Source organism: Marmota marmota, unplaced genomic scaffold, assembly GCF_001458135.2.
Source record: "Marmota marmota marmota unplaced genomic scaffold, marMar, whole genome shotgun sequence".
Classification (NCBI taxonomy): Eukaryota; Metazoa; Chordata; class Mammalia; order Rodentia; family Sciuridae; genus Marmota; species Marmota marmota.
Genome location: NW_025999982.1, coordinates 5,727,118 through 5,752,328, shown reverse-complemented (window position 1 = coordinate 5,752,328; position 25,211 = coordinate 5,727,118). Strand labels below are relative to the sequence as shown.

The 25,211-nt window shown below is 55.4% G+C and overlaps 1 protein-coding gene across 2 annotated transcripts in view; it reads left to right on the top strand.

Annotated features, from left to right (window-relative positions):
* Positions 1-20,867, top strand: part of Mdga1 (MAM domain containing glycosylphosphatidylinositol anchor 1) — a 55,301-nt gene extending 34,434 nt beyond the window's left edge. Inside the window, exons 3-17 of one of the 2 annotated variants that reach the window (XM_048805232.1) lie at positions 1,206-1,380; positions 2,639-2,835; positions 3,258-3,390; positions 3,602-3,871; positions 6,231-6,560; positions 9,660-9,956; positions 10,715-10,999; positions 12,583-12,682; positions 13,590-13,666; positions 13,914-13,937; positions 14,850-15,002; positions 15,330-15,464; positions 19,428-19,558; positions 19,763-19,871; positions 20,513-20,867. In XM_048805232.1, the coding sequence (XP_048661189.1) occupies positions 1,206-1,380; positions 2,639-2,835; positions 3,258-3,390; positions 3,602-3,871; positions 6,231-6,560; positions 9,660-9,956; positions 10,715-10,999; positions 12,583-12,682; positions 13,590-13,666; positions 13,914-13,937; positions 14,850-15,002; positions 15,330-15,464; positions 19,428-19,558; positions 19,763-19,871; positions 20,513-20,604 (2,508 nt within the window). In that variant the 3' untranslated portion in view covers positions 20,605-20,867. Of the gene's footprint in view, positions 1-1,205; positions 1,381-2,638; positions 2,836-3,257; positions 3,391-3,601; positions 3,872-6,230; positions 6,561-9,659; positions 9,957-10,714; positions 11,000-12,530; positions 12,683-13,488; positions 13,667-13,913; positions 13,938-14,849; positions 15,003-15,329; positions 15,465-19,427; positions 19,559-19,762; positions 19,872-20,512 lie in introns of both variants that reach the window. The other variant, XM_048805231.1, reaches the window with a different exon arrangement.
* Positions 20,868-25,211: the final 4,344 nt, after the last annotated feature.

The window sequence follows — 25,211 nt, the reverse complement described above, 5'->3', positions numbered from 1 at the left end:
GGAACTGCTGCTCCCTGTGATGAAGGCCACCCTTTCCCCCTTCTCCTTGGCCTCTGTCGAACTATGGCCTGACCTAGTCACCAGAGTTGGGGTCCTCACCTTCCTCCATAATAAGTAATCCTCCCCAGATTCAAGACTTCCACGCTCCCCTCCCCATCCTTAGACTTAATTATCTGGAACTGACCAGTCTTTGCTAAATATCTGGCACCTTGAGGGAGTAGCTCATACGATTATTGATATTTTCCCATAATCTACGGCAATATTAATAAGAGAAATGTGCTGATTGACTAATGTAGGCCGGATACTGTGTTGAGTTGTTTGTTCTGTGTACTTTCTAAACCTCATCATGCCTTTGTAAAGTGGGCATTATGCTATTAGTTATTGTTGCATAACACTCTGAAATTCAGGGGCTTAACACAACACGGTCACAGGGTCCCTATGGGGCAGGAATCCAGGAGCAGCTGAGTGGGCTGGTTCTGGCACAGGGTCTCTTGCTGGCTGCAGTGTGGTGTCATCCAGGGCTGCAGTCATGCGTGGGTGGCCGTGCGGGGGACTCCACTTACAAGCTGACTCACAGGAGCTGGAGGCTTTAGCTCCTCCCCAAGCAGGCCTCTCCTTAGTGACAGCCGAGCCGGCTTTCTCCAGAGCTGACCAAGATGGAAATCAGACTTTTCAACCTCATCTGTATCCTATTGGTCACCAAGCTTGTACAAAGTGGGAGGGGGCTACTGAAGGGTGGGAAGACCAGGAGGACATCTTAGACACAGTTCCCCGTGGACCCTTTGCACACAGAAATCTGAGGCTGAGAGAGGAGTTAACTACAGGGGGTCACTAAGCCAGTAAGTGGAATAATACAGAAATTTTGATCAAATTCTTAGACATACAGGCACAAAGTATGTATTCATTTAATCCTCCCAGTAACTCTAGGAAGGGATAATATTCTCCATTTTACAGATGAGGAAGGAAAGGCAGGAGAGGGTAGCAACAGCCACAAATCCACGTGGTCCACATGGTCCACAGCACCATGCCTCTGCCTTAAGCCTCCTCCGTCTGATCCTGGATTCCCAGGCTCGACACCCTGTGGTGTCCCGCCAGACTGAGTTAGCCCTAAACGTGCCTCCAGTGCGACTGTGCCAACAGCAGGGTGTTCGGTCCCAGCCCCCGCCTCGCTGCTGGGTCTGACTGCCCAATCCGGCCTCATCCAGGTGCGGTGGACCAAGACCGCGGGCAGCGCGTCCGATAAGTTCCAGGAGACGTCAGTGTTCAACGAGACCCTGCGCATAGAGCGCATCGCGCGCACGCAGGGTGGTCGCTACTACTGCAAGGCGGAGAACGGCGTGGGCGTGCCGGCCATCAAGTCCATCCGCGTGGATGTGCAGTGTGAGTACATGTCCTCGGCTCCCTGCGCCCTGGCCGCCCCACCCTGGACCAGGTGGGGAAGGAGACAGGATGGAGAAGTGGCACCTCGGTGGGGGGAGATGGTAGAGACTTTCTGTCTTGGGGACTAGAGTTGTTTCTGTTGTCCCTCTGCCCCGTGTGTCCCTGTACCTTTTACACTTGCCCTTCTGTCATCCCATATGAGTTTTGCAACATCCCTGCAAAGTGGGCAGGACAGGTTGAAATTCTACCCCTTCCTCGGCTGAGAAAACTGAGGTACCCAAGCCACGTAATGTGCCACGGGCATAGAGTAGGACAATGTCTATCTGAATGGAGAACCCAGGGGCCTCCCCCGTGATCCGGTGCTCTTCCCACAGTATCTCATGTCTCCGATTCTGCCCCAGGGGCAGCTGAGGCTCCCCAAATACCTCTAAGACCCTGCACCCACCCACACATGACCCAGTCAACAACCCGGGCTGGACATGAGGCTCTTTCAGGCATCTTTTAAAAAAATAATTCCAGAGGTTCTGATAGAAGTGATAAAAAATGTGGCCTGACATCAGGATTAAAAACAACAAGGACAACAACTTATTTAGAGCATTGATCTACATCTAATAGAATGCACTGATCTCAAGCTATCAGTTCAATCCTTTCTTATGTAGCACTTGTATGTGCAAACACTCTCCATCTCAAGATGTACAGCATTTTCAGAAGCCTAGAAAGTTCCCTCTCCCAGCCAGCAATGCCCCCAGAGGCCATCCCTGTTCTGACACCATCACTGAGCAGGGCCTGGGGGGGGCGGGGGCCAGGATTAGGAAGAAGCCCATCCTGTGGGTCTGTTGTGCACCAGGGTGGAAAGCCACCAGGCGAGTCAGATTCACCAGTGAGGAAACTGAGGCCCAGAGAGAGGGGACTTTGGCAGGTTTCCCGATAAATTCACAGACGAACGGGGAGTCGAACCAGGGTTCCCTAATTTCTGGTCTGTAGCTCCTTCCTCTATCCCATGGTGGGCGGGCATGCGTCTGGACTGTGTCTTGACCCCCATGCTGGTCCCTGAGGAGGAGCAGCTAGGAGGGAGTCTGGGAAGCCATCAGCCCCAGTCTCCTGCCTCTAATTGGTGGGTCAAGCTTAAAGGGCTGGGGGAGCACCTGGCTTTCTGGAAGCATCCTTTGAGCTTCCAGCAAAGGAGCTTCTCAGAGAAAGCTGAACCGCTCACCTTGGGGACATTCCTTCCTGACTCCGTGGGGACTGTGTGCTGCAGACCTGGATGAGCCAGTGCTGACGGTGCATCAGACCGTGAGTGACGTGCGAGGCAACTTCTACCAGGAGAAGACAGTGTTCCTGCGCTGCACGGTCAACTCCAACCCACCCGCCCGCTTCATCTGGAAGCGGGGCTCAGACACCCTGTCCCACAGCCAGGACAACGGGGTGGACATCTATGAGCCCCTCTACACCCAGGTCAGGAGGGGCAGCTGGCTCAGCCCACACTCCTCCCCCTCAGCCCCCAAGGAGAGTGGATCAGGCCCCCTGATGTGGACTTCTCCGGGTGGCCTGGCCTCCCTAGCTGGCTTCCTGGATTAGAAGCGAGGATGCTGATTGTAGCTCGATGGCCTGGGGCTGGCGGAGTCACAGCAGAAAGGTCAGGGAGCAGCGGTGAGGACAGGGGTCCCTCCAAGGCAACATGCTCTCCAGAAGTGCCAGTTAGAAGGTCCCAGAGGGACAGGCTAGCTCCTGCCTGCTGCCCACTGACAGTATCAGAAGATACTGGAGAGGAATTTGCTGGAGAGGAATTTGCTGCTGCCTGTGGGCTGGGTCAAGGAGGGTGGGGGTCCCTGGAGAGCCAAGCAGGATCCTCACGCCAGCGGTTCACTGCTGCCCAGGGGGAGACCAAGGTCCTGAAGCTGAAGAACCTGCGGCCACAGGACTATGCCAGCTACACCTGCCAGGTGTCTGTACGTAACGTGTGTGGCATCCCAGACAAGGCCATCACCTTCCGGCTCACCAACACCACGGGTACAGGTGCTTCCCGGCCCACGCCCCTTGCCCGCCTGGGCCAAGTCCCCAGCCAGGAGACAGTGCCCCCCTCCGCGTCCAGTCCCCCTCCCCTCTGCCTGCTCCCGTCTCCCCTCTCATTACCCGCCCCCGCCCAGGTTTCCCCAGCCCCTTCATCTCATCCTTGTCTAGTCACCCCGGTCCTCTAAGACCCCACCTCCTGTCCCCTTAGCACCGCCAGCCCTCAAGTTGTCTGTGAATGAAACTCTGGTGGTGAACCCTGGGGAGAACGTGACGGTGCAGTGTCTGCTGACAGGTGGGGACCCCCTGCCCCAGCTGCAGTGGTCCCACGGGCCTGGCCCACTGCCCCTGGGTGCTCTGGCCCAGGGTGGCACCCTCAGCATCCCGTCAGCGCAGGCCCGGGACTCGGGCTACTACAACTGCACAGCCACCAACAACGTGGGCAACCCTGCCAAGAAGACCGTCAACCTGCTGGTGCGATGTACGTGGCCTCAGGAGGGGTGGGAGGGAGACTTCGAGGCAGACAGGGCCCCTGTCCTCCAGGAGCTACCAGTGAACTGGGCAAGGGGCCTGGGGCTTCCCCTGGGCAGGTGAGGTATGTTGAGGAGGCACTTCCCAAGGGCTTCGATTTCCCTGCAATTCAGTCATCTGCCAGCAGATGGCGGAAGGACTAACATTTGTCCTTTAGTTAGAATATACATGCGTTTGCCAGATACAATCTCAGCAATCCAAGAAGGTGCATGGGCTGGTATTGATCACCTACAGTTTGTTTGTTTAGATTGGGGTGTGGATGCTGCAAAAAGCTAACTGTGGACACTCCAGAAATGTCCTGGCTTCCTCCCTTTACAGTGGTTTCTACATGATTAATTGGATTTAAGTGAAAATAACACATTTCCATATGCTTTATATGCAAATCCTAATAGCAAATCATTTCTGTGACTCTGAAGATAATTACTGAGGGTGAAAATGATACAAAAATTGGAGCGCGGTATAAGGAAGCCCAGACCTTTCCTCCCTAACCCTCGGCCTCAGTAGTTCCACCAATGACTGTTCACCATGGTCTCGCTTTTGCTATTCTGATTTAAGCAGAAACTTCAAATTCTTCTACTTGTACAGCTTTAGGTGGTTTTGTTTTTAAGATCCAGGCTTATTCCTGGCTCATTTTTTTTTTTTTTTTTTGGTGGGTGCCAGGGATTGAACTCAGGGGCACTCGACCACTAGGCCACATCCCCAGCCTTATTTTGTATTTTCTTTAGAGACAGGGTCTCACTGAGTTGCTTAGCACCTTGCTCTTGCTGAGGCTGGCTTTGAACTTGCAATCCTCCTGCCTCAGCCTCCTATGCTGAGGATTACAGGGATTACAGGCGTGGGCCACCTCGCCTGGCCTCATTCTTAGCTCTTTAGCCAAAGTACAACTGCTACCAAATTTCGTTGAGAGTCTGATGACATGGGCTCTGTTCGTGTGTCACTGACCAGTTAGTTTTTTCCGATTCTCCTCACAGAAAGAAGTTAGCTCTCTCTGGACTTACACTTAGTCAGATTGAGAAAGAAATAGGTGGATGTGGTAGCATGTGCCTGTAATCCTAACGACTAAGGAGGCTGAGGCAGGAGGATCACAAGTTCAAGGCCAGCCTCAGCAATTTAGTGAAACCCGTCTCCCAAACAACAACAACAATAACGAAAAGTAGTGGCTGATGACTACTTTTTCCTTTGACAGAACTTTTCCTATCAGAAGATTATTTTCCTCCACCTGATTCCATTTGGACTTTAAAACCTGAGTTGATGAGATCTCAATTTACATTGGCACTATGATCGCCTCTCAGGGTGACTCCGTTGCTTGTTTTCCCCGGGCCAGTCCTGAATTGTGGCTGTTGTACTAGCGTCCTTTCCAATTAACACCCAACCTATTAAGAACTCCAGCTCTTGGCTTCAAACAAGATTCACATTTTTAAAAGGCCAGACTCTTTTCTTTCTAACTCTGTATTTTAATATAATTGCATGGAAGATGATTGTTTTGGTCTTTTATTATAAAATCACACAGAGTTGTTGCAAAGAGTCAACCAGCACAAAAGGGAAAAAATGTACAAATTAATTGCCCTTCCATTTCCCTAAGTTCTACTCTTTAGATGGAAACACGAGTACAAGGTGCCCTCTTCCAGGTTGGGATTTTGCATATTCAAGACTTAATACAAAACTAGCTGGGTGTGGTGCACGCTTGGAATCCCGGCATTCGGGAGGCCGAGGCAGGAGGATCTCAAGTTCAAAGCCAGCCTCGGCAACTTAGCGAGGCCCTGAGCAACTCAGTAAGACCCTGTTCCTAAATAAAATACAAAAAGGGCTGGGGATGTGGCTCAGTGGTCAAGTATTCCTGAGGTCAATCCCTAGTACCCAAAAATAAAACAATTAAAAAAAAAACAGAGAGAAAAGGATTTAATGCAAAATTAAAAATACAGCAGTGTAGTGGTCCAGTTAGCTAAACTGTCTAAACCCCATCTTTGTGAAATTGGGACAATAAAGCAGCCCCCACAAGACTGTGAGATGGGTTGAATGAGTGAACCCCTATGAAGTGCCTAGGACAGTGCCCCTCGCTGGGAGCGCGTCCATTGGCAGTGGCTGTGGGGTTGCCAGACTCGCTGTCCTGCAGGGAGCTTTATGGACTTTTGGAAGCCATCGAGTGAGCAGAATAGCTTCCAAGCAGAGAAAAGCGATGGCCTCTCCTGGGGGTGGGTTGCAGCCCCCAACCTCCATGAGGACCTGTTTCGGGGGAGGCTGGGTTGGGTGGGGCTGGGACCCCGGCTCTGGGCCAGGCCCCGTCACCCTTCCCTCCCGCCCCCCTGCAGCCATGAAGAATGCCACCTTCCAGATCACCCCCGACGTGATCAAGGAGAGTGAGAACATCCAGCTGGGACAGGACCTGAAGCTGTCCTGCCACGTGGATGCAGTGCCCCAGGAGAAGGTGACCTACCAGTGGTTCAAGAATGGCAAGCCAGCACGCATGTCCAAGAGGCTGCTGGTGACCCGCAATGACCCCGAGTTGCCTGCCGTCACCAGCAGCCTGGAGCTCATCGACCTGCACTTCAGCGACTACGGCACCTACCTGTGCATGGCTTCCTTCCCAGGGGCGCCGGTGCCCGACCTCAGCGTTGAGGTCAACATCTCCTCCGAGACAGGTGGGCAGCTGGAGGGGCATCGGGGAGATGGTGGGGGAGCCGGAGAGGCCCAGGATGGGGAGGTGGGGGCTGTAGCTTGGGAAAGTGAGCCAAGTGCCATCTGTTCACGCTGCACACTTTATGGAGTCCCTGTTATATGCCAGGCACTGGGCTAGGCCCTGGAGTACAGTGGTGGGAGAAACAGGCTCTGTCCTCATTGAGCTTTGTAGGAAGGCAAACATTTTTTCAGATAGCCTCATAAATAAATAGATTATTGAGAACTGTGATACAGGAGAGTCTAGGGAGTTTCCTGGGATGGGATATTTGAGAGAGGGTCAGGATTTTACTAGGCAAAGGACAGCAAGGGAAGTTTAGAAAACAGCAATGCCAGCCCCAAGGAATCAGCATGTGCAAAGGCACTGAGGCATCTGGAGAACTGAAGGGAGGGGGTGTGTGGCTGGGAGAATGGAGTGAGATGAACTGGGAGAGGTCAGCCAGGTTAGATTATGTCCAGTCTTGTAGCTGGGTTAGCTTGCTTAGGTTGCCATAGCACAGTACCATAGATGGCAGCTTCAGTAGCTGAAATGTGTTTCTCATGGTTCTAGAGGATAAGTCTGAGATCAAGGTATCAGCAGGGCTGGATTCCTCTGAGGCCTCTCTTCTTGGCTTGTAGATGGCCACCATCTCCCTGTGTCTTCACAGGGTCTTCCTTCTGTGCATGTCTATGTCCTAATGTTGGACACTAGTCCTGGATGTGGGAGCACCCTTCTGACTTCATGTAACTAGGATTACTTCTCTTGTCCCCCTCCCAAGTATACACACATTCTGAGGCAGTACTGGTTTTTTTGACTTTAACAGATCAATTTGGTAGGGGGAGCACAATTCAGCTCATAACAGGTCATGGGAAGGATTTGGGTCTTTACTGCTAGAACAACAATAATAAATAATAATGAAATGAAAATGGCTAACATTTACTCTTTACTGTGTGTTCTGATGATTTTATGTTTTTCTTGTTCACTTTGTGATTTACCTAGTGGTCTAATCTCTCAGTAGTAGTTTATCTTATCATTTTTACAGTTGGAGAAACTTAGGCTCAGAAAGTTCGAGAAACTTAGCTAAGGTTTTACTACAGTCAGTGGTGCAGTGGGCAGAGCCAGGCAGCCTGGCTTCAGGGCCTCCCCTCAGGCCCCACTGCAGGGTCTGCACTGAGAACAACAGGCCGTTGGAAGGGAGCTCTTGAGACCCCCCAGAATGCCTCTATCCCAGGCACCTTGTATGGGGGAGCAGGCTGGCTTTGGGCAGCTATTCACGTGATCCTGGAGAGGTCAGGAAAGGCTTCTCCTCCAGAATCCCACAGATGCCGCAGATCCAATGCACGTACTCTGTGCCAGGTCTCCTTGAGAAGCTGGGGATCCGGAAGTGAATGTCACAGCTCCTTCCTTGGAGCTCTCTGCCTGGCCAAGGGGGGATAGGCATGTTGGGGAGGCAGTTAGCAAGGCAGGAAATGGCAGGGAAAACTCTGGAATTGAGACGTGGAGGTGAAGGAGGTGTCTTGGGTCAATCTGGGGGCACTGAGAAGCTGTACCAGGCTGCCTGGGGAAGTCAGAGAAAGCTTCTCAGAGGAGGGGTCCTCCCTGTGAGCCTTGGAAGATATGTTGGGATTTGCCAGGCAGGGGGACAAGCCCAGACAGAATGGGGGTGTTCCCCAACTGCAGGAGATTTGCCGTGTCCGGGGAGTGTTTCTTACAAGTGAATCCTGCACGTGGGATATAAGATGAAAGACGGGAGATGAGGCGGGGCAGCAGGGGCTGGAGCCTAGGCCTTGTTTGCAGCGCTGAGGTGTTTGAGCTCTAAGGTGGCTGCCCGGACAGGGAGAGCAGGTCTTTAGCCCGTGGGGATGGAGAGGGTTGGGAGCTGGAATGTTTTACAAGTAAGCAAGGGGCCCAGGGCTGTTTCTCCATTTGGCTTATAGATCTGGTGCCTAGGGCATGGCAGATTTTTAAGAGTCCTTGGAAATGATTTAGACCTGGAAAAATAAATGAACTGGCTTCAAAATACAAAGAGAAAAACTGCAAAAATAAAGTCAATAAATGTCTCAATGTTTATAAGATATAAATGATGTTTATAGATATCTGGACCTTAGCTTGCCTGGTAGAGTTATTTACAAATAATAATTTGCCATTTAATTCTATTTAATGTTAAATACTTAAATTTTCATGATAAAATGCATGGGTGCATTTTAATTTGTTTGATGTGGTTTATGGGATGGGACCCAGGGAAGTCTTCAAAAGACTCTTCATTTGTGCCATGTGTTGGTTTGGATTAGATTCAGCTGTGAATAACAGAATTCTAATTAATGGTGGCTTAGGGGCTTCGGGGTAGCTCAGTGCTAGAACCTTGCCCAGCCCACTCAGGCTCTGGGTTTGATCCCCAGCAGCACCACCACCACTACCAAAAAAAAAAAAAGGTGCCCTGGACAATGTAGGTGTGCATTGATTCTTCAGGCAGATATCTGCTGCGGAGCAGTGTGCCTTTGTGCAGGGCCCCGGGTTCCATCTACCTTGCTGTTCCATCATCCTTAGCATGGGTCACCTTGTCTGGAATGGCACAGTCTCTTCTTTTTAAAAAGACCTTTATTTTTCCTCATCATCCATTGGCCAGAATTAATTTATGTGGCCACAACTACTCATGGCTGTGCGCCCTGCTAAAAGCATTTATTACTCTGGAAGAAAAGGTAGGGTTGTCGGGGGACTAGAGGCTGTAATAATACTCCAGAAGAGAAAAGATAAAGGTTTTAACTGAGGCAGGGCCAGGGTTAGGAGAGAGGGACTTGAGAGAGGAGAGATTTAGAAATGCACAAAAGGTGGAATCCCCAGTGCTTAGTTGTGTTGGAGAAGAAGAAACAGGCCAGGCGGACTCCAGGTCTCTTGGAATAGGGGGACCCTGATGTAGCCATGTAGGAAGGAGGTGGTAATGTCAGGGAGGGTGGGTTTTGCTTTGGGGGTTCTGATGGTCCCAGGGGAATCTGGGGTAGGGGAAGGAAGCACCTAAGAGGGAGGAGAGCCGGAGGCCTGGGCCGAGCCCTAATTTCCTGCCTGCTGTCGCCTGCTCCTCCTGCAGTGCCGCCCACCATCAGCGTGCCCAAGGGCAGGGCGGTGGTGACCGTGCGCGAGGGCTCCCCCGCGGAGCTCCAATGCGAGGTGCGAGGCAAGCCCCGGCCGCCCGTGCTCTGGTCCCGCGTGGACAAGGAGGCTGCCTTGCTGCCCTCGGGGCTGCCCCTGGAGGAGACCCCCGATGGGAAGCTGCGGCTGGAGCGCGTGAGCCGAGACATGAGCGGGACCTACCGCTGCCAGACGGCTCGCTACAATGGCTTCAACGTGCGCCCTCGCGAGGCCCAGGTGCAGCTGAACGTGCAGTGTGAGTCTCCCCCACCCACCAGACTACCTGGCGCTTCTCCACCATCAGCCCCCCCCCAGCCCAACCAAACCCCTCCACTACTGCCCGCCTCAAATCTCCTTGACCTGGGATCTGTGTCCCTTGCCGCAATTCCCCTTCAAATGTCTCATCCTCATTTTCAGTGACCTGTGAACATAGAAATAACTTGATTTTTGACAGATCAAAATGGGGTTTTAAAGGAGGAGGAAGGATCCTCAAGGGGAACGCAGTATGATAACAAAACGGTGAAAACTCACTAATGCCCAACATTAACCGGTTTAACCCCCACAGTCCTATGACTAGATTCTATTATGCCTCCCTTTTCACAAATAGGGGACCCGAGGCACAGAGAAGTCAAGTGACTTGTCTAAATTCTCACAGCTAGATGACAGCAGGGCTGAGACTTGAACCTAGCCATCTGGCTCTAGAGATAGTGCCGTAAACCCCGACATTACATGGGGTGTGATGGTGAGGGCCCCACTTAAGGCACAACTAGAGGTCCACCTGGGCAGCGCGGCTGGACGGAACGGGCAGGAGGGAGTGAGTATCCGCGGGCCAGGGAGGTATGAGCGTGGCTCTTGTATGACCGTGTGGTGAGTTCGAATCCTCCATGAGATCCTTCGGGGCAGAGAGGGTCACAGGACTAGGAGGGAGTGCGTCGCCTCCCCTCGGGGCCGCTGCTCAGTCCCCACTCGGTGGGGAGAAGCCCAGCTAACTGCTGTCCCCACCGCCGCCCCCAGTCCCCCCGGAGGTGGAGCCCACTTCCCAGGATGTGCGCCAGGCACTGGGCCGACCCGTGCTCCTGCGCTGCTCGCTACTTCGAGGCAGCCCCCAGCGCATCGCCTCGGCCGTGTGGCGCTTCAAAGGGCAGCTGCTGCCGCCGCCGGCCGTGCTCCCCGCCGCCGCGGAGGCCCCGGACCACGCCGAGCTGCGCCTTGATGCCGTAACCCGTGAAAGCAGCGGCAGCTACGAGTGCAGCGTCTCCAACGACGTGGGTTCGGCGGCCTGCCTCTTCCAGGTCTCGGGTGAGCATCCCGTCGGCCCCACCCCGCCCACACCCTCACCGACCTGGGGCAAGGCCCCTTCCCCGTCTCGGACCCTGCCATCCCTGACTGGGCCGGTTCCTTTAAAGTCCGCCTGCACCAGTCATGAATCCAAGCTTTTCCAAGACCCGCCCAAGCCAGGTGCAGAGCCCGCCTGATGCCACCCAGACCCAATTTTTGAGGTCCTCTTACAGCGCTGCCCACTCCAGACAGCGAGCTAGGTCCCCTCCACTCACGCCCTCTCTAGATCTAGGCCTTCTGCTTTCAAGGGCCACTCATACCTGTCCTAAGCCCCGCCCACTATAGCTCAGTCCGTCTCCTTGGCCTCTTACAGCCACGCCCCTTTCAAACCCAGCTTTCACCAAGCTTAGGCTCTTGGGGTTAAAGACCCACCTGCGCAGCGTCTAGGCCCCACCTACATGACGCATATGCTCCACCCCCTATAGCCTTGTCCAATCCCAGCTCTGTGCTTCCAGCCTATAGCCCCGCCCACACTCAATCCTGGGCCCTTGCCATCATGGTTCTCACTCCTCCTTGGCCCCAGAGCCGGCAGATGGACCTGACTGTAGCGTAGAGGGGAGAAAACGCTCCTCAGCAGCTTCTCTGGAGTGTCAGGGCTGGAGCTGGGTCTGACAGCACACATCCCTTGAGCGGTCACTCTAAGGGTACAGGCCATTTGGTGCCCAGAAATTCCCGTCAGCTCCAACTCTACACCAAGGCATTCCCTGGCGGTGGAAGGTCAGAAAGGCACGGAGGTCATGGAGAAAGTCCAGGGGGACAAAGAGGCGCTGCTTGGTTTGCCACTAACCCCTCCTTTCTCCGTCATTGGGAAGTGCCGCCTTCCTGCCTGGGCCTCTGGGCCCTGGAGGAGAGTTGCAGGCCACCCGTCCTCCATTCCACCGCATTCAGTTTTTCCAACAGCCCCTAAATGCCTGGGTGTTCCTTCAACTCTTGTTCTGGTCCCCCCACTTGACAGCCGGGGGCTAGGCCTGCAGGCCGCTGGCCACCTTCCCAGCCCCTTCCCCACCCACTCAGCCCTGCTAGTCAGAGGCCCCTGTGACATTTCCCACCTCCTTTCCTTCTCCCCTGTTCTCCCACACTCTCCCTGGCTCCCCACCTTTTGGCCTGTATCCATTTCCTCTCTTCCTTTCCTCTCAATATCCCTGACCCTTCTTTGTGTCTTTCCCCCAATTTTCCCTAATATCCCTTCCCTGTTTCCAAATTTCCAAATTTCCCCTTTCCCTTTTTCTTCCATGACGTTTCCTCTTTGTTCTCACTAATCTCATCTCTTGGGACCTGCAATCTCCCTTTTCTCCATCTCCACCGCCCCTCCTCCCCACCCTCATCCTCCCTTTCTCCTCTTCTTCCAACATCACCTCTCCTCACATGGCTTCCTTTCTCTTTGTCTCCCTCCCATGTTCCCCCTCCTGTCTCCCTTTCCCACGCCTCCTTTCTCTGTCTCTCCCATCCCCCACCCTTCCATGGCCCCGTGCCCCCCTCCCTGCCCTCTCAGCCAAAGCCTACAGCCCGGAGTTTTACTTCGACACCCCCAACCCCACCCGCAGCCACAAGCTGTCCAAGAACTACTCCTACGTACTGCAGTGGACGCAGAGGGAGCCGGACGCTGTGGACCCTGTGCTCAACTACAGACTCAGTGTCCGCCAGGTGGGCCAAGGGGGAGCAGGGCCCTGAAGCAGGTGGGGAGTGGTGTGACTGGTCCTGGAAATGTTCCTCAAGGACAGAGGAAGGGTCTGGAGACAGGGACTCGGAAGCTTTGACCCTCTTATAAAAAACTCTTCAGAGGCAGAGAAAAACTGTTCTAGAAGTAGCAGCAGGAACTGGAAACCTTTGGGCACCTATCTTCCCTGGGCACAGACCTGAGAGGTAGGCAAGAGATAGCTGGGTTCATGGGGGGCCAGCATGGGGGGCCTGTGAGCAGGACATAGAATCTACTCGTGGGTGTGGAGGCTGGAGCGGGGCCTCTGCGATGCAGGCAGAGTCTGCGTGCACTGTCCTGTCTGCCCTAATTCCATGTGGTTCTCCCAGCCGGGAGGCAGGGGTGTGGAGGGTCAGAGTGTGGCTCTGGGGGACACTGCTGAGGCTAGAGTTCAGCTTCGTATGAGCTTGGGCCAGCTTATGTCTTGTTTCACTTACTGATCTTAAAATGGAGGTTAGTTTAATATTCTATCTCATTTGAGGATTCAATGAGTTCATTAATGGCAAAGCATTTAGAACTGCGTCCAACCCACACTAACTGTTCCATACCTGGCAGCCCTGGGTAGAGAACCTGCAAGGGGCAACTGTCCCTTCTAATAGATGAGGAAACCAAGGGCCCAATGTCCTAGGCCTTTATTCTTTCTGCTTTCCCAAGCGCCAGCCCCCAACTCCCACCAGGTCACCCCAGGCTCTAGGCTGGTGCTCCAGTGGAGGGCGTGGCCTGCCGGGCATCTGGGAACTCCCTGTATCTACAGTTGAACCAGCACAATGCCATGGTCAAGGCCATCCCTGTGCGGCGTGTGGAGAAGGGGCAGCTGCTGGAATATCTCCTGACTGATCTTCGTGTGCCCCACAGCTATGAAGTCCGCCTCACGCCCTATACCACCTTTGGGGCTGGTGACATGGCTTCCCGCATCATCCACTACACAGAGCGTAGGTGACGGTGGTAGGGGGTGGGGAAGAGTGGGCCCAGCTCCTGTCCAGGGGCTCCCTCTACTCTCCCTGTGTAGTTCCTGAACTCGGAGCTCCCCACTGTGTGCTCTCTTACCCTGTCACTGTAGGCCAGGCTTGCTGGTCCCCAGTCCTGGCTCTGAGGACCTGTTCCCTCACCCCAAGCCCCGGCATCCTCTGCACAGCCCCACACTTGGTTTTGACCTGGTTTCCTTGCTTGCTTTCTCAGCCATCAACTCTCCGAACCTTTCAGGTAAGACCTCTGCACCCCATGTCGTCCGCTTCCCTTTAGGGACACAAAGGCTCTCCTGGTAGTGGGAGGGATTTTGAGAGATACACAGAAAGTGACTTCTCCCTGTCATGGGGTCAGGGCCAGCCACCTGAGGCCTGGGATGGAGCCGTTTGCATCCAGGATATATTCTGGGGCTTAAAAGCTGGTTGTTATTAGTGGTGGGGTGTCCACTGTCCCCAAAGGGAAAAAGAAGGCAGGTTAATCCATACCCTCTGTTCCCCGGAGCAGGGCTCCCTAATCTGTGACCCACGAACCCCCAAGAGATCTGTGCATAGAATTCAAGGGATACATGAACCTGGGGAGGGGCATATAGTTATTTCCCTAACTTCTAGAAGATTTCAACTTTCCCTTCAATAATGAATACGCAACAAACCACAGGCAACAAATCAGGACCCGTGACTTTGTCATCAGTGGAAATCCAGTGTTTTCCCATCATCTTACAGTTGTTGCAGACAGCTCTAAATATCATTTACATTCATTAGTATTTCAAAACTATAGTCATGATTAGACCTAACATGAGATTTTGTGATTTAATTAGACAATAAAGCAGCCTAGTTATTACATAACAAATTATAAAAATGTCTTGACAACTTTACTTCAATATAATTGATTTCCTTTGTAATTCTGTACATTTCATTTAATGTGTCTAAGATCGTTATTCTGAGACGGGATCCTTAAGCTTCACTGCATGTTGAAAGGGTCTGGGGCACAAAGCCTTGCTCTGGGAACAAGTGTGTCCTGGGCCCCGTGGCCGGGTCTCTTGGGCCCTGAGATCCTGGGCCTATTGCTTAGATCCGTGGGAGCTGCCTCAGGTGGCGGTGGAGGCCGAGGCTGAGCCTCTTCCTCTCTGCGGCTCCTCATGCCCTAATGCAGATAACACCTGCCATTTCGAGGACGAGAAGATCTGTGGCTACACCCAGGACCTGACAGACAACTTCGACTGGACGCGGCAGAACGCTCTCACCCAGAACCCCAAGCGCTCCCCCAATACCGGCCCCCCCACTGACATCAGTGGCACCCCTGAGGGTAAGGCCATTACCTGTGGCTAGGAATGGCAGGGAAGGGGCTAGGCCCATGCAGCCCTGTTCTGAGGGTGGAGGACCACAAGTCCTGGCCTCAGGGATCCCCTGTCTGAGAAGGCACAGCCCTGTCCTCAGAGGGAGGACAGAACTCCATCCTGACTGAGGATCAGGAAAAAGAGACATTAGCAATGGCGTTCAGAACGCACAGCCTCTGCCCAGAGCCCTGGGCTGCACTGTGAGGGCTGTGGGGAGGGCAGGGTGAGGTCAGGAGGCCGTCAGAGGCCAGGGGGCGCGAGGAGGAGCCTGGTGGCACATCTCCCCCTCCCTGCAGGCTACTACATGTTCATTGAGACGTCGAGGCCCCGGGAGCTGGGGGACCGTGCGAGGCTGGTGAGTCCCCTCTACAATGCCAGTGCCAAGTTCTACTGCGTGTCTTTCTTCTACCACATGTACGGGAAGCACATCGGTGAGTCTGGGACGGGGAGTCTGCCCGAGAGCATGCCGGGTGGAGGGAAGAGGGGCCACAGGAGGTCGGGGGCTGGCCCACACGAGGCCTGAGCTTCCCCATTTGGCTAAACCACAGGTCCTTGAAGGGACCTGGCAGAAGATTGGCCAGGGGAGAAGACAACCTCAGCTGTCTGAGGTTTTGAGATGATCACAGCTTCCTGAGTGCAAATAAAAAGGGTCTAACAGGAGGAGGTGGAAGTTGTGCAGGGGATGGAGGAACAACCGCGCATTGGCATATACCGCGGGCCTGTCAGATGCCAGGGATGTCCGTACAACTCAGAGAAGTTAAGCATTTGCCCAGGACCACACGGCACAGCCCCCCGTGTGGGACTGACTTCCCCAAGTCCTAAACTTGGGATTGGAAGGGTGCTTCTTTATGAGACCTGAGAGGAAGTCTTGCTTCCTGAGCGTGAGAGTAAACTTAAGGAAAGCTGTTCGGGAAGAGATGGCATTAATAGGGGTGTCACTTTAATCCATGAGCTCATCAGTTCAGCCAATGCTGGCTCTGTGGGTATCAGGTGCTACCGGGCAGGAGATGGATGAGTTTCCTGTCTTCTTGTCACCTACAGCCCAGGGGGAGAGAGAGAGAGAGAGACTGACATCAAACAACTAATGGCATCAGAGAGAAGTTAGGGACCACCGTTGCAGTGGACCCAGTGGGGCCAATTCAGCTTGGTCACAGGGACACCTGACCCATCTTGGGGCTTGGCCCTTAGAGGTTCTGCTGAGGAAATGATGATTGTTAAAATTTTGTTTAGGTCTGGGAAAGGGCATGTATTTCCCCCAGGTCAAACGATTCAAAAAGGGTACATAATGAAGATGTCCCTCCCAGTCCTCTGCCACCCAGAGCCCTTCCCCAGAGACAATCATTATGCCTTGAGAAGGCAGCATGTGCACACACACACACACACCCACACCCCTTCCCCTTCTGTGCACTGCCCTGTGCTCACCTGCTCTTGGTGATCACTCTTTATCAGTCCACAGAGAGCTTCTAGTCGTTTTCCTCTGCTCTTAGTAGAGGAATGACTTTGAGCAAGCATAGACCTCCAGGGTGGAGCCATGGGTCAAGGGGGGCTGATGAAGCAGAATGGGTGGGGTGGGAGGTTCTGCACTCACAGGGGGCCCCGGGTCACCCACACAAACCAGTTTGCCCACGGATGAGTGTGAACTTTTGGGGAAGTTTTCTCTGGAGTAGTGAGGTGGGGGACCAGGATGGCTCAGCCCTGCCTGCCCAGCTCTCTGGTCTCCATTCGGCTTCCCCAGTTAGAGGTGCCAGTTCATTCTGGCTTGCCCCGGCCCCTCCCAGTTCCATCCTCACATCCCCTCTGTGTCGGGTCTACTGGGACACTTGGTCACTGTCCACTCAGGAGGGGCAGACCAGCACCAGGAGGAGTGTGTTTGGTCCAGTAAGGGTCTGGAGGATCTGGTCTTATGAACAGGGAGACAGAAAGCCTGAAGGGACAGTCTGTGTGACAGACAGATCTTGCTAAAGCTTCCAAGAGGCAGATTTGAGTCCCACCAAAGGAGGGCCTTAGAAGCATCCGCTCTGCCCAGCCAAGGAGTGTGCTCTCTTGGGGAGCTGCTGCTGTCTTGAGCAGCCGGTCCCTGGACAGGAGAGCTGTCCTGAAGGGATGCTGTGGAGGGGACTGCTGTCCTAAATCACGTTACTCCCTGCTCAGGACCCTCTGAAACTTCCCCACATCTTCTCCAGATCTTCCACGGCTGCTCCAGCCCCTGCCTGCTCCTCTGACCTTATTTGCTGCACTTGGCTCTGGCACAGGGGGCTCCCTGCTTTTCTTTACAAACTTGAGGCACCTTCCTGGTTTGGAGGCCTTTGCTCGTGATGCCCCACCCCCGAGCCTGCAACACCGTTCCCTCCCTTCACTCGGGTGTCCTCAAAGAGGTCCTGGACTGTCCCACCTAAAAGAGCTCTCCTTTTCCCCATGTTATTTCCCTGTTTACCATCAGGAGAACATGAGGTCCACGAGAGCAGGGATCTTTGTCTTGTTCTAGTGCCTGGAACATTCTCTGGCACACGCAAGTGCTCAGTGAGTTAAATGAATGAATGAATGACAGTGAGGCTGGGGCTTGGTGAGACCCCGGGTGACTTCCAACCCTGAGATCCTATGAAAACCCTGATGACAGTCATGGAAGTTCTTCATTCAACATTTAATTACTGAGCACTGATAGGCATTTGGCCCCGACCACATTCCCTCAAGGACTTGGATAGGGAAGAGGCCCTGGCTCCCCAGGATTGCCATCTCACAGAGTGGACAGTGGCCTGCGTGGGGAGCCGTGGCTGATGGACTCAGGGTTTATGGGTAGGATCGTAGGCTCCCAGCTGAAGCCTAGGAAGACTTCCTGGAGGAAGAGGCATTTCAGAGACATCTTGCAGACAGATCAAGAAGGATTTGGTCAGGGGGACCTGGTGGGGGAGGGCATCTTAAGCAGAGGGAAAGGCCAGGATGGGCAAGCCGGAGTGTACCCTGACTCAGCATGTTATGACTCTGGAGGTGGCGAGGAAGACAGGGAGGAAGGTACGAGCAATTCACTCGTAAGAGAGGTGGAGGGTCTTGGGCTCTGGCTGACCCCTGTGAGGGGATGTCAGGAAGCCCCTGCACAGAGCAGACCTTGTTCCTGATGGAGCGCACAGAGAAGGGGACAGAAATTTGTTTTGTTTTTTTGTTTAAGCAGTGAAAAAGCAGCCTTCCCCTTCAGGTCCCTGGGTGCCCGTGGTGGAGAAGGAGAGCAAGGGGATTGTCTTCGGACCCCAGGGGGTGGGGACAGATGTCTAAGCAGGGAAGACGGAGTGGTCCCTTTGGGGCTAGTAAGGACCCTAAAGGACATTGGGCCTTGAGTCCTGTCAATGTCAGCATGACACCCGTCCTGCTGGGTGCTCCTCGGGCCTGACTCTCCTGCTGGGGAGGGGTGTTTCTCACTGTCTTGGTCTCTCCCCTCCCCGCCCCCCTTCCATAGTGCCTGGCAGCTCTGGGCACCAGCTGTCCCCAGACCTTGTGTCTCGCCGGCACTCCTTGGTCCCAGCCAACTCTTTTCAATCCAGGCAGGTAACATTTGGTGGCTCCCCCCACTGGGGGGTAGGTCTATCTGGTGTCACAGATGGTGTGGCTTTGTCTGTGGGTAGTGCCATGGAAATGCCAGCCACCAGGCACCATCTAAGATTGATTCCTCTTCCCTCGGAGCCAGGTCTTTCATGTCACTGGGGGCTCGAGGTGGGCTACAAAGAGACGGGAGAGGACATTGGCATTGCCTGAGTGCTCTGAGCCCAGCCATGACCCCTCCTTCTCTCTAGCGCCCCTCAGCACCCCTAGGATTGCAGATCCCTGAGACTGTGGGCAGATGGCTCAGCGCCTCCCGGCTAATGCCTCCGAGATCTCACTCTCAGTTATCACTATGAAGCGTGGGACCTAATATTTTTCTTTAGATCAATGTTTGCTTTAAACCTTTGCTCCAAGCAGGCGTCAGCATTAGAGAAGTCATGGTTTGGAAGGGCCACCTTTATTCACCATGTACAAATATTTTTAAATCAGTATTAAAAAGTTTAAGTGCCCTGCTCCATGTTCAGAATCACGTATGGCTGTGGTGTGCGACTGTGCTGTTGGGAAGGTCTGCTCTGTGCTAAGACAGAGGTCCCGCTGCCCGGGACCGCTCCTGTCTAGAGGGGATGGGTGGTGTGTGTGGTCAGGTTGGTTGATTGACAGGGAAGGAGAGATACGAACTGCCACCGTCCTCTCTTCTGGCTGTGGTCCCCTGCTCACCATGGCAATGACAAGTTGCACCAGGTGTGGGGACAGGGAGAAGGTCCCATCCCTCAGGGGCAGCCGTGTGGGTGGCTTGGTGAGTGCAGGAAGGTAAGGATGTCCTTGCTGACCCCACTGACCCCCTCTCTTGTCACCCGCCACAGGCTCCCTCAACCTCCTTGTGAGATCCCGGAACAAAGGGGCTCTGGACACACACGCCTGGTCCCTCAGTGGCAATAAGGGCAATGTGTGGCAGCAGGCACATGTGCCCATCAACCCCAGTGGGCCCTTCCAGGTGAGTCCATGGGGCCCAGAGGCTCTCCCAGGCTTGGGGTCACCTGGACAGGAAGCACTCAGGTTGTCCTGGTGCTCGGTCCCGGGGCTCCAAGGAGGAAAGCAGGCAGGCTGTGGGGCTCCCCTTGAAGGGAAGGGGTCGGGCGGGGGTCCCTGGGGCCTAGAAGATCCCCATCTCCTGTTCCCTGCTCTCTAATCCCCCCAGATTATTTTTGAGGGGGTTCGAGGCTCCGGCTACCTGGGGGATATTGCCATAGACGATGTCACACTGAAGAAAGGAGAGTGTCCCCGGAAGCAAATGGATCCCAATAAAGGTGCACGATGGGAAGGGGGCGGGGGAGCTAAGGCTGTGGGTGCCGTCGGGGGGCATCCATCTGCTGGGGGAGGGTGTTGGTCTGAATGGAGTTCAGTGTGCCGGCGTGCAGGTGCACCCATCTTGGCCCCCTTTGACTTGGGCTGGAAGCCCTGGGTCCTGCCCTCCTTGGAACTTACTGAATTCCTTACTGTATCAGATACCTCCGGTGCCTGGGTCTGAGCCCCAGAGTACTGTGGCTCCAGGTGTGACCTGTGCCTTCTGGGGGCCAGGTGTTGCCAATTCTAACAGTCCCAGTTGATTGAAGGATTACTATGTACCAGGCGAGGTACAGAAACCCATATGTGCATGTTCCACTTAAACCTCACAGCCACACTTGAACTTGGAGGCCCATTTTACAGATAAGGAAACTGAGGCCCACTGAGGTGTGGTAAATTGCTCTGTGTCTTGGTGAGCATGGGCCCGCAAGCTGTGCAACCTTGAGCCATGCCACCTCACATCTGCATTGAGTGCCCACCCTCAAGGGCCTCCAAAGAGATGGGGCAGGGCTGTGGCGCCCTCCCTCAGCCAGGCTGTCTCCTCTCCTGCCCTTGCCGGAGCTGACGGGAGCTCCTGGCCTGTCTCCTCTGTCTCCTGTCACAGTGGTGGTGATGCCGGGCAGCAGAGCTCCCTACCGGTCCAGCCCACAGCTCTGGGGGCCCGTGGTCATCTTCCTGTTGGCGATGCAGAGATGATGAGAGCTGCGTGGCCCCCCACCCCGCCCCCGGCACACCAAAGTGTCCACATCGTACCAAAGACTGACCCCCGCCCGCCGGGGTGCCCAGGGGCAGGGCCGGCTCGCCAGGGAGGGGGCCTGCGTTGGCTGCGAGGACGAACAGAAAACAAGGACCTGAAGCCCGGCGCTGAGGCCCTGGAGACGGCTGTTTGACACACACACACACACTCACACGTTCACACTCACACACAGAGATCTATTAAAGCACAAGTTTCTATCAGACCTGCCAGCACCTTCTCTATGTGGAGACAGGGGACTTGCCCAAATGGCGTCCGCCACCCCAGGGACCGTGGCGTGACGCTGGCCTTGTCCTGGCTGCACTTGTGGTGTATTTCTGACCCTCCCTGCTGTCCCCCAACTCAAGGCCAGACTCCAACCTGGTGGCTTTGCCAGAAGAGTGGGCGGACAGGGAGCCCTGCCCTTGGCCAGACTCTGGGACTCCTCAGGACGGAGGAGGCAGGGGTCAGAGGAGGGCCAGGTGGGACTTTGTGAGCTCCGTGACTGTCCTTTGCCTAGAAGATGACAGAGAAGGTGGGGCACCTGCTGCCCGCAGCTGTTCTCAGAGTGGGGGCTGGAAGGGGGAGACCCCAGTCACCCCAGGTCCTGACCTGTTTCTGGGACGTCATATCCCCTCCTCACTGTGCCCCCATGGAAGGGACCCAGCAGAGGGTCTTGGGCCTGCGCAGTGTGGAGACTGACACCTTCCCCACCCACCCCATCCCCACCCCCACCAGCAACTGGACTCCTGAGAGCACAGTCCCCACCTAACCTCAGCCCCAGCTGGGACTCAGACGGGGGCGCGGCAGAGGAGAAGCCTGCCTCGGTGGTTCTGTGGCCCCCTCGAGGCCACCGAAAGTGGGAGCAGAGCCTCGTCTCTGATGTGTTTGGTCTGATAGGGTGCTGCAGCCAGGGGCGGGCGTGAAGGGCAAAGCCCTACAAAACCCTGTCCAGTGGGCCATGCCCCCCTCCCCACAGGGTCAGCGAAGGACGATAAGTTTGTAGGGGTGGGGGTGAGATGGGTGGGGTAATTCCAGTCCCTTTGTCCCCTGGGAGCTGTGAAAGGAATTCCTGTCCCTAGGTCCTGGATTGGAGCTTGAGATGGACAGAACAGTTTCTAGATCTTTCCTCCCCAACACCACCCTGAGCTGCCCACCCAGCCCTCCACGGGAGAGAGGAGCCCCAGCCCCTTCCAGGATGAGTCGTGTGTGTCCGTGCTTGTGTGTGCGTGCGTGTGTGTGTGTGTGTGCGTGCGTGCACATGTCTGGGCAGGAGTATATGCAGAAGGAGTCTGTGTGTGCGGTTTTCTAGGCTGGGTCTGGCCTGTCTCTGAGTGTCGGTGCACGTCAGCCCGGTGACATGTATGTTTGTGGGCACGAGCCATCTCCCCTGCTTCCAGTCCTATCGATAGTCTAGAGCGGCTGTTGCCACAGCCCCAAACCCCACCTTTCCCTCCTATGGATGATGGAGCTTCCCAGGTGACCCTAGTGAATGCGAGCACCTTCGGTGGGGGTGTCACAAGCTGCTCCTGGAGCATTTGGTGGGGACAGCTGCGAAGAGAGAGCCTGGATCCTGGGCAGCACTGCCGTGCCAGGAGCAGGCGGGGACCATGGCCAATGCTGCTGGGCTCCGGCTCGGTCAGGCCTTTGTTATCATCATCATCAACAGCTGGTGGGTGGCCCGGCCAGGCTGCAGCGGGGCCTCCTGATGCCCGACCAGCGCGGCTGCCTTCCTCGCCCGCCCAAGGCCTGGGTCTGAAGTGAGCCGTTCCAGGTTCCCAGCACACGCTTCCATCACGTCTGCCGGGTATTGTTCCTTAATTGTCCCATCTGTGCAGAATCTGTCGCCCCGACTAGACTGTGAGCTCCTCCTCTGAGCTTCCTGACCCTCTCCCCACCCCTGCTCCTGCCTGGCACAAGCCAGCCCGGGATGGGAAGCACTTCCACAGGCTCTGCCTGGCGCAATGGAGTCCACCAACCCTGGCGCCCAGCCCTGGCTGCAGCGTAACCACCAGAGGGTCTTTTCAAATGCTCTGGTGCTTAGGTCCCATCCCAGAGGTTCTGATTTAATGGAGCTGGAGGGCACCTGGCACCAGAGAACCCAAGAGAGGGAACTGTGGGCCTCTCACCTTCCAGATGCTTCCTCAGTGCCCTTGCTGGGACCCATGCTGGAGCCCCAAGAGTTTCCTCCTGGAATCCCCGTGAGCCCCAGGCCTGTCCCCCTCAGCCTTGTTCCCTGCCCTGGCTGCTCCATGATGTGGACCTCTGTATCCATAGAGCCCGATACAGACAAGCTGCTGGCGGGCTTTGGCTGCATCGCCACTGTCCTGGTCTGTTTGGAGAGAGGGGACCTTCTCAGAAGGTGGGGCAGCCCTGTCTGGAGGGTGCCCCACCTGGGGTTACCCAGCCCATCTGCTGAGACACCCAGGTCCTCGGGTGAGCGGGTGAGGCTGACGTGTGTCTGTGTGCACAGGCCAGCAGGTGCCAGCAGGTGCGGGCAGTGGGTAGTGGTGTGTGCTCGCCGTGCCTGAGTCCAGGAGCGTGCCAGTCTGTGTGTGCTGGTGAATCTGCAAAGAATGAGTGTTTTTGTGTGTCTCTGGGTGTATCTCTGGGTGACTTGTGTGTCAGTGTTTGTGTGTCTGTCTGAAGTGGATCTGTATAAATGTCACTTATGCTGTGTGTCTGTGAATCCGTGTGTCCGTGTCATGGTAGGTGGCCCAGGAATACCCCGGGCCCTGGGGAGACCAGGCTGGCTGGGTCCAGTGCCTCTCCCCAGGGGCAGCCTCGCCCTCTGGGTCAGGGTGACTGAGGCATATTGTGGCCTTAAAGTGGGGACTCCAGGGTCAACCCTCAGGGTGTTGGGACTTCCTCCCCTCTCCCCTCCAGGTTGGTGTCTAGAGGAGAAAGGGACTCCCAGGACAAGGTGCCGAGGGACAGTGGATGGAGAGTCTTGCCTGGCTGTCCCGCTGCTGGGACCACAGACAGCTCCTGGGGTGCTGCTTAGCGCACCCAGCCTGCTCCTGGAACGCTCCTGTCCCCTTTGCCCTCTGGGACGGTCCGGCACCACTTTCCCATTCATTCTCTTTCCCCTGTGCTCTGAAAGCCACCGCTCAGGCCACAGAGCCAGACGGGCCTCCGAAGTCCAAGCCCCTCAGGGCACAAATGAAGAAGCTGAAGCCCAGAGAGGGGCCTGAGGTCAAACAGCCAGTCTGGGTAGAGCCAGCCTTGGAAACCAGGGACTAAGTCCTGGGTGTCACCATCCGGGCATTGCTGCTGCTGGGACTTCCCGTCCGGATAGCTCTGGGGAGCTGGACAAATGGCCCTGTCTCTAGAGTGCCACAGATGTCCCCAGCCCTGTTACAGAGTTGCTGGACTCCTGCTGTGGCCATAGCCCCCCCCTCCCACATCATGGAAGGCCTGGTGCCTGGGGGAGACTGGCATCCTTTGCCCACAGAGGCCATTGCTGCTGGCCTCCTCCGGGATCCCCAATAGAAGAGTCTCTGTTTCCCCTTCCCTCCCTTTGTCTTCACCAGAGCCTGGGCTCGGACAAAGGTCAGCATGTTCTCATGTCCTCATCCTCTTGACTTCCCCCTAAAGATCTGGAGGGCAGGATTCCTGGGGTTTCCTCTCCCTGGACAGCTCAAGGAGGCTGGAGGGGAGGGTGTTTCAGGGTCTGCTCCAGGAACCTGAGGGTGGACCTGCTGTGGACAGTCCCTGTAGGAACATTGGTTCTGGGTTCAGGGGAGCCCTCCCTGCTTCCAGAGGCAGGGAAGCCCCTCTTCTCTTTTGTCTGTATGCATGTGTGTGCGTGTGTGCGTGTGTGCGTGTGTATGTGTGTGTGTTAGGGCGGGACCACTCTTTCCTGGGGTACCCCTGACCCTTAGAACTGGGAGAGATCTTAGTGATCCAGTAGTGATCCAATAACCCACTGTACAGGCGAGACGCCGAGATCCAGAGGGATGGCATTTGCCTGTGCCCACCCGTTCCCCCAGGTTGCCTGTGTTAACTTCCCAGGACCCACCGGGAAAGACCCCCTTCCTCCACCTCCCCTCCCTCCACCTCCCCTCCCTCCACCTCCCCTCCCTCCTCCCAGCTGCCCACATAATCCCCATCTCAGCCCAACTCTGCTGGCCCCTCTGCTCCAGTGGTCTCCAAGCATCCTACCTGTCCCAGGATGGCCAGCTCACCAAGGCCCTTATCCCCATTCCGGAAGGGACAAGGAAGGAAGAGACTGCTCCAACCCTGAGGCCTCAAAGACTTGGGAGAAAAGCCAAAATCCCTCATGCCCAGGCCCAAGCGTCTGACCCCCAGCCCACCCTCACACCAAGGTAAAAGCACAACAGGAGACCCCTTATCCACGGGTGAAATGTACTGGGGTTGTTTTTTTAGTCACACGACCCCGTCCTCACCCCTTTGCCTTGCTCTCCGTCTCCACCCCAGCCTCTGTTCTCCATTTGCCCCTCTTTGACCCCCGAGCCCCCCAATGTAACCTCTAGTTGCGGACGCGGTTGTTTCAATCAATAAAGCTGCAGTGTTCCAACGCTGGGTCTCCATCTGGCTGGGGGGGCAT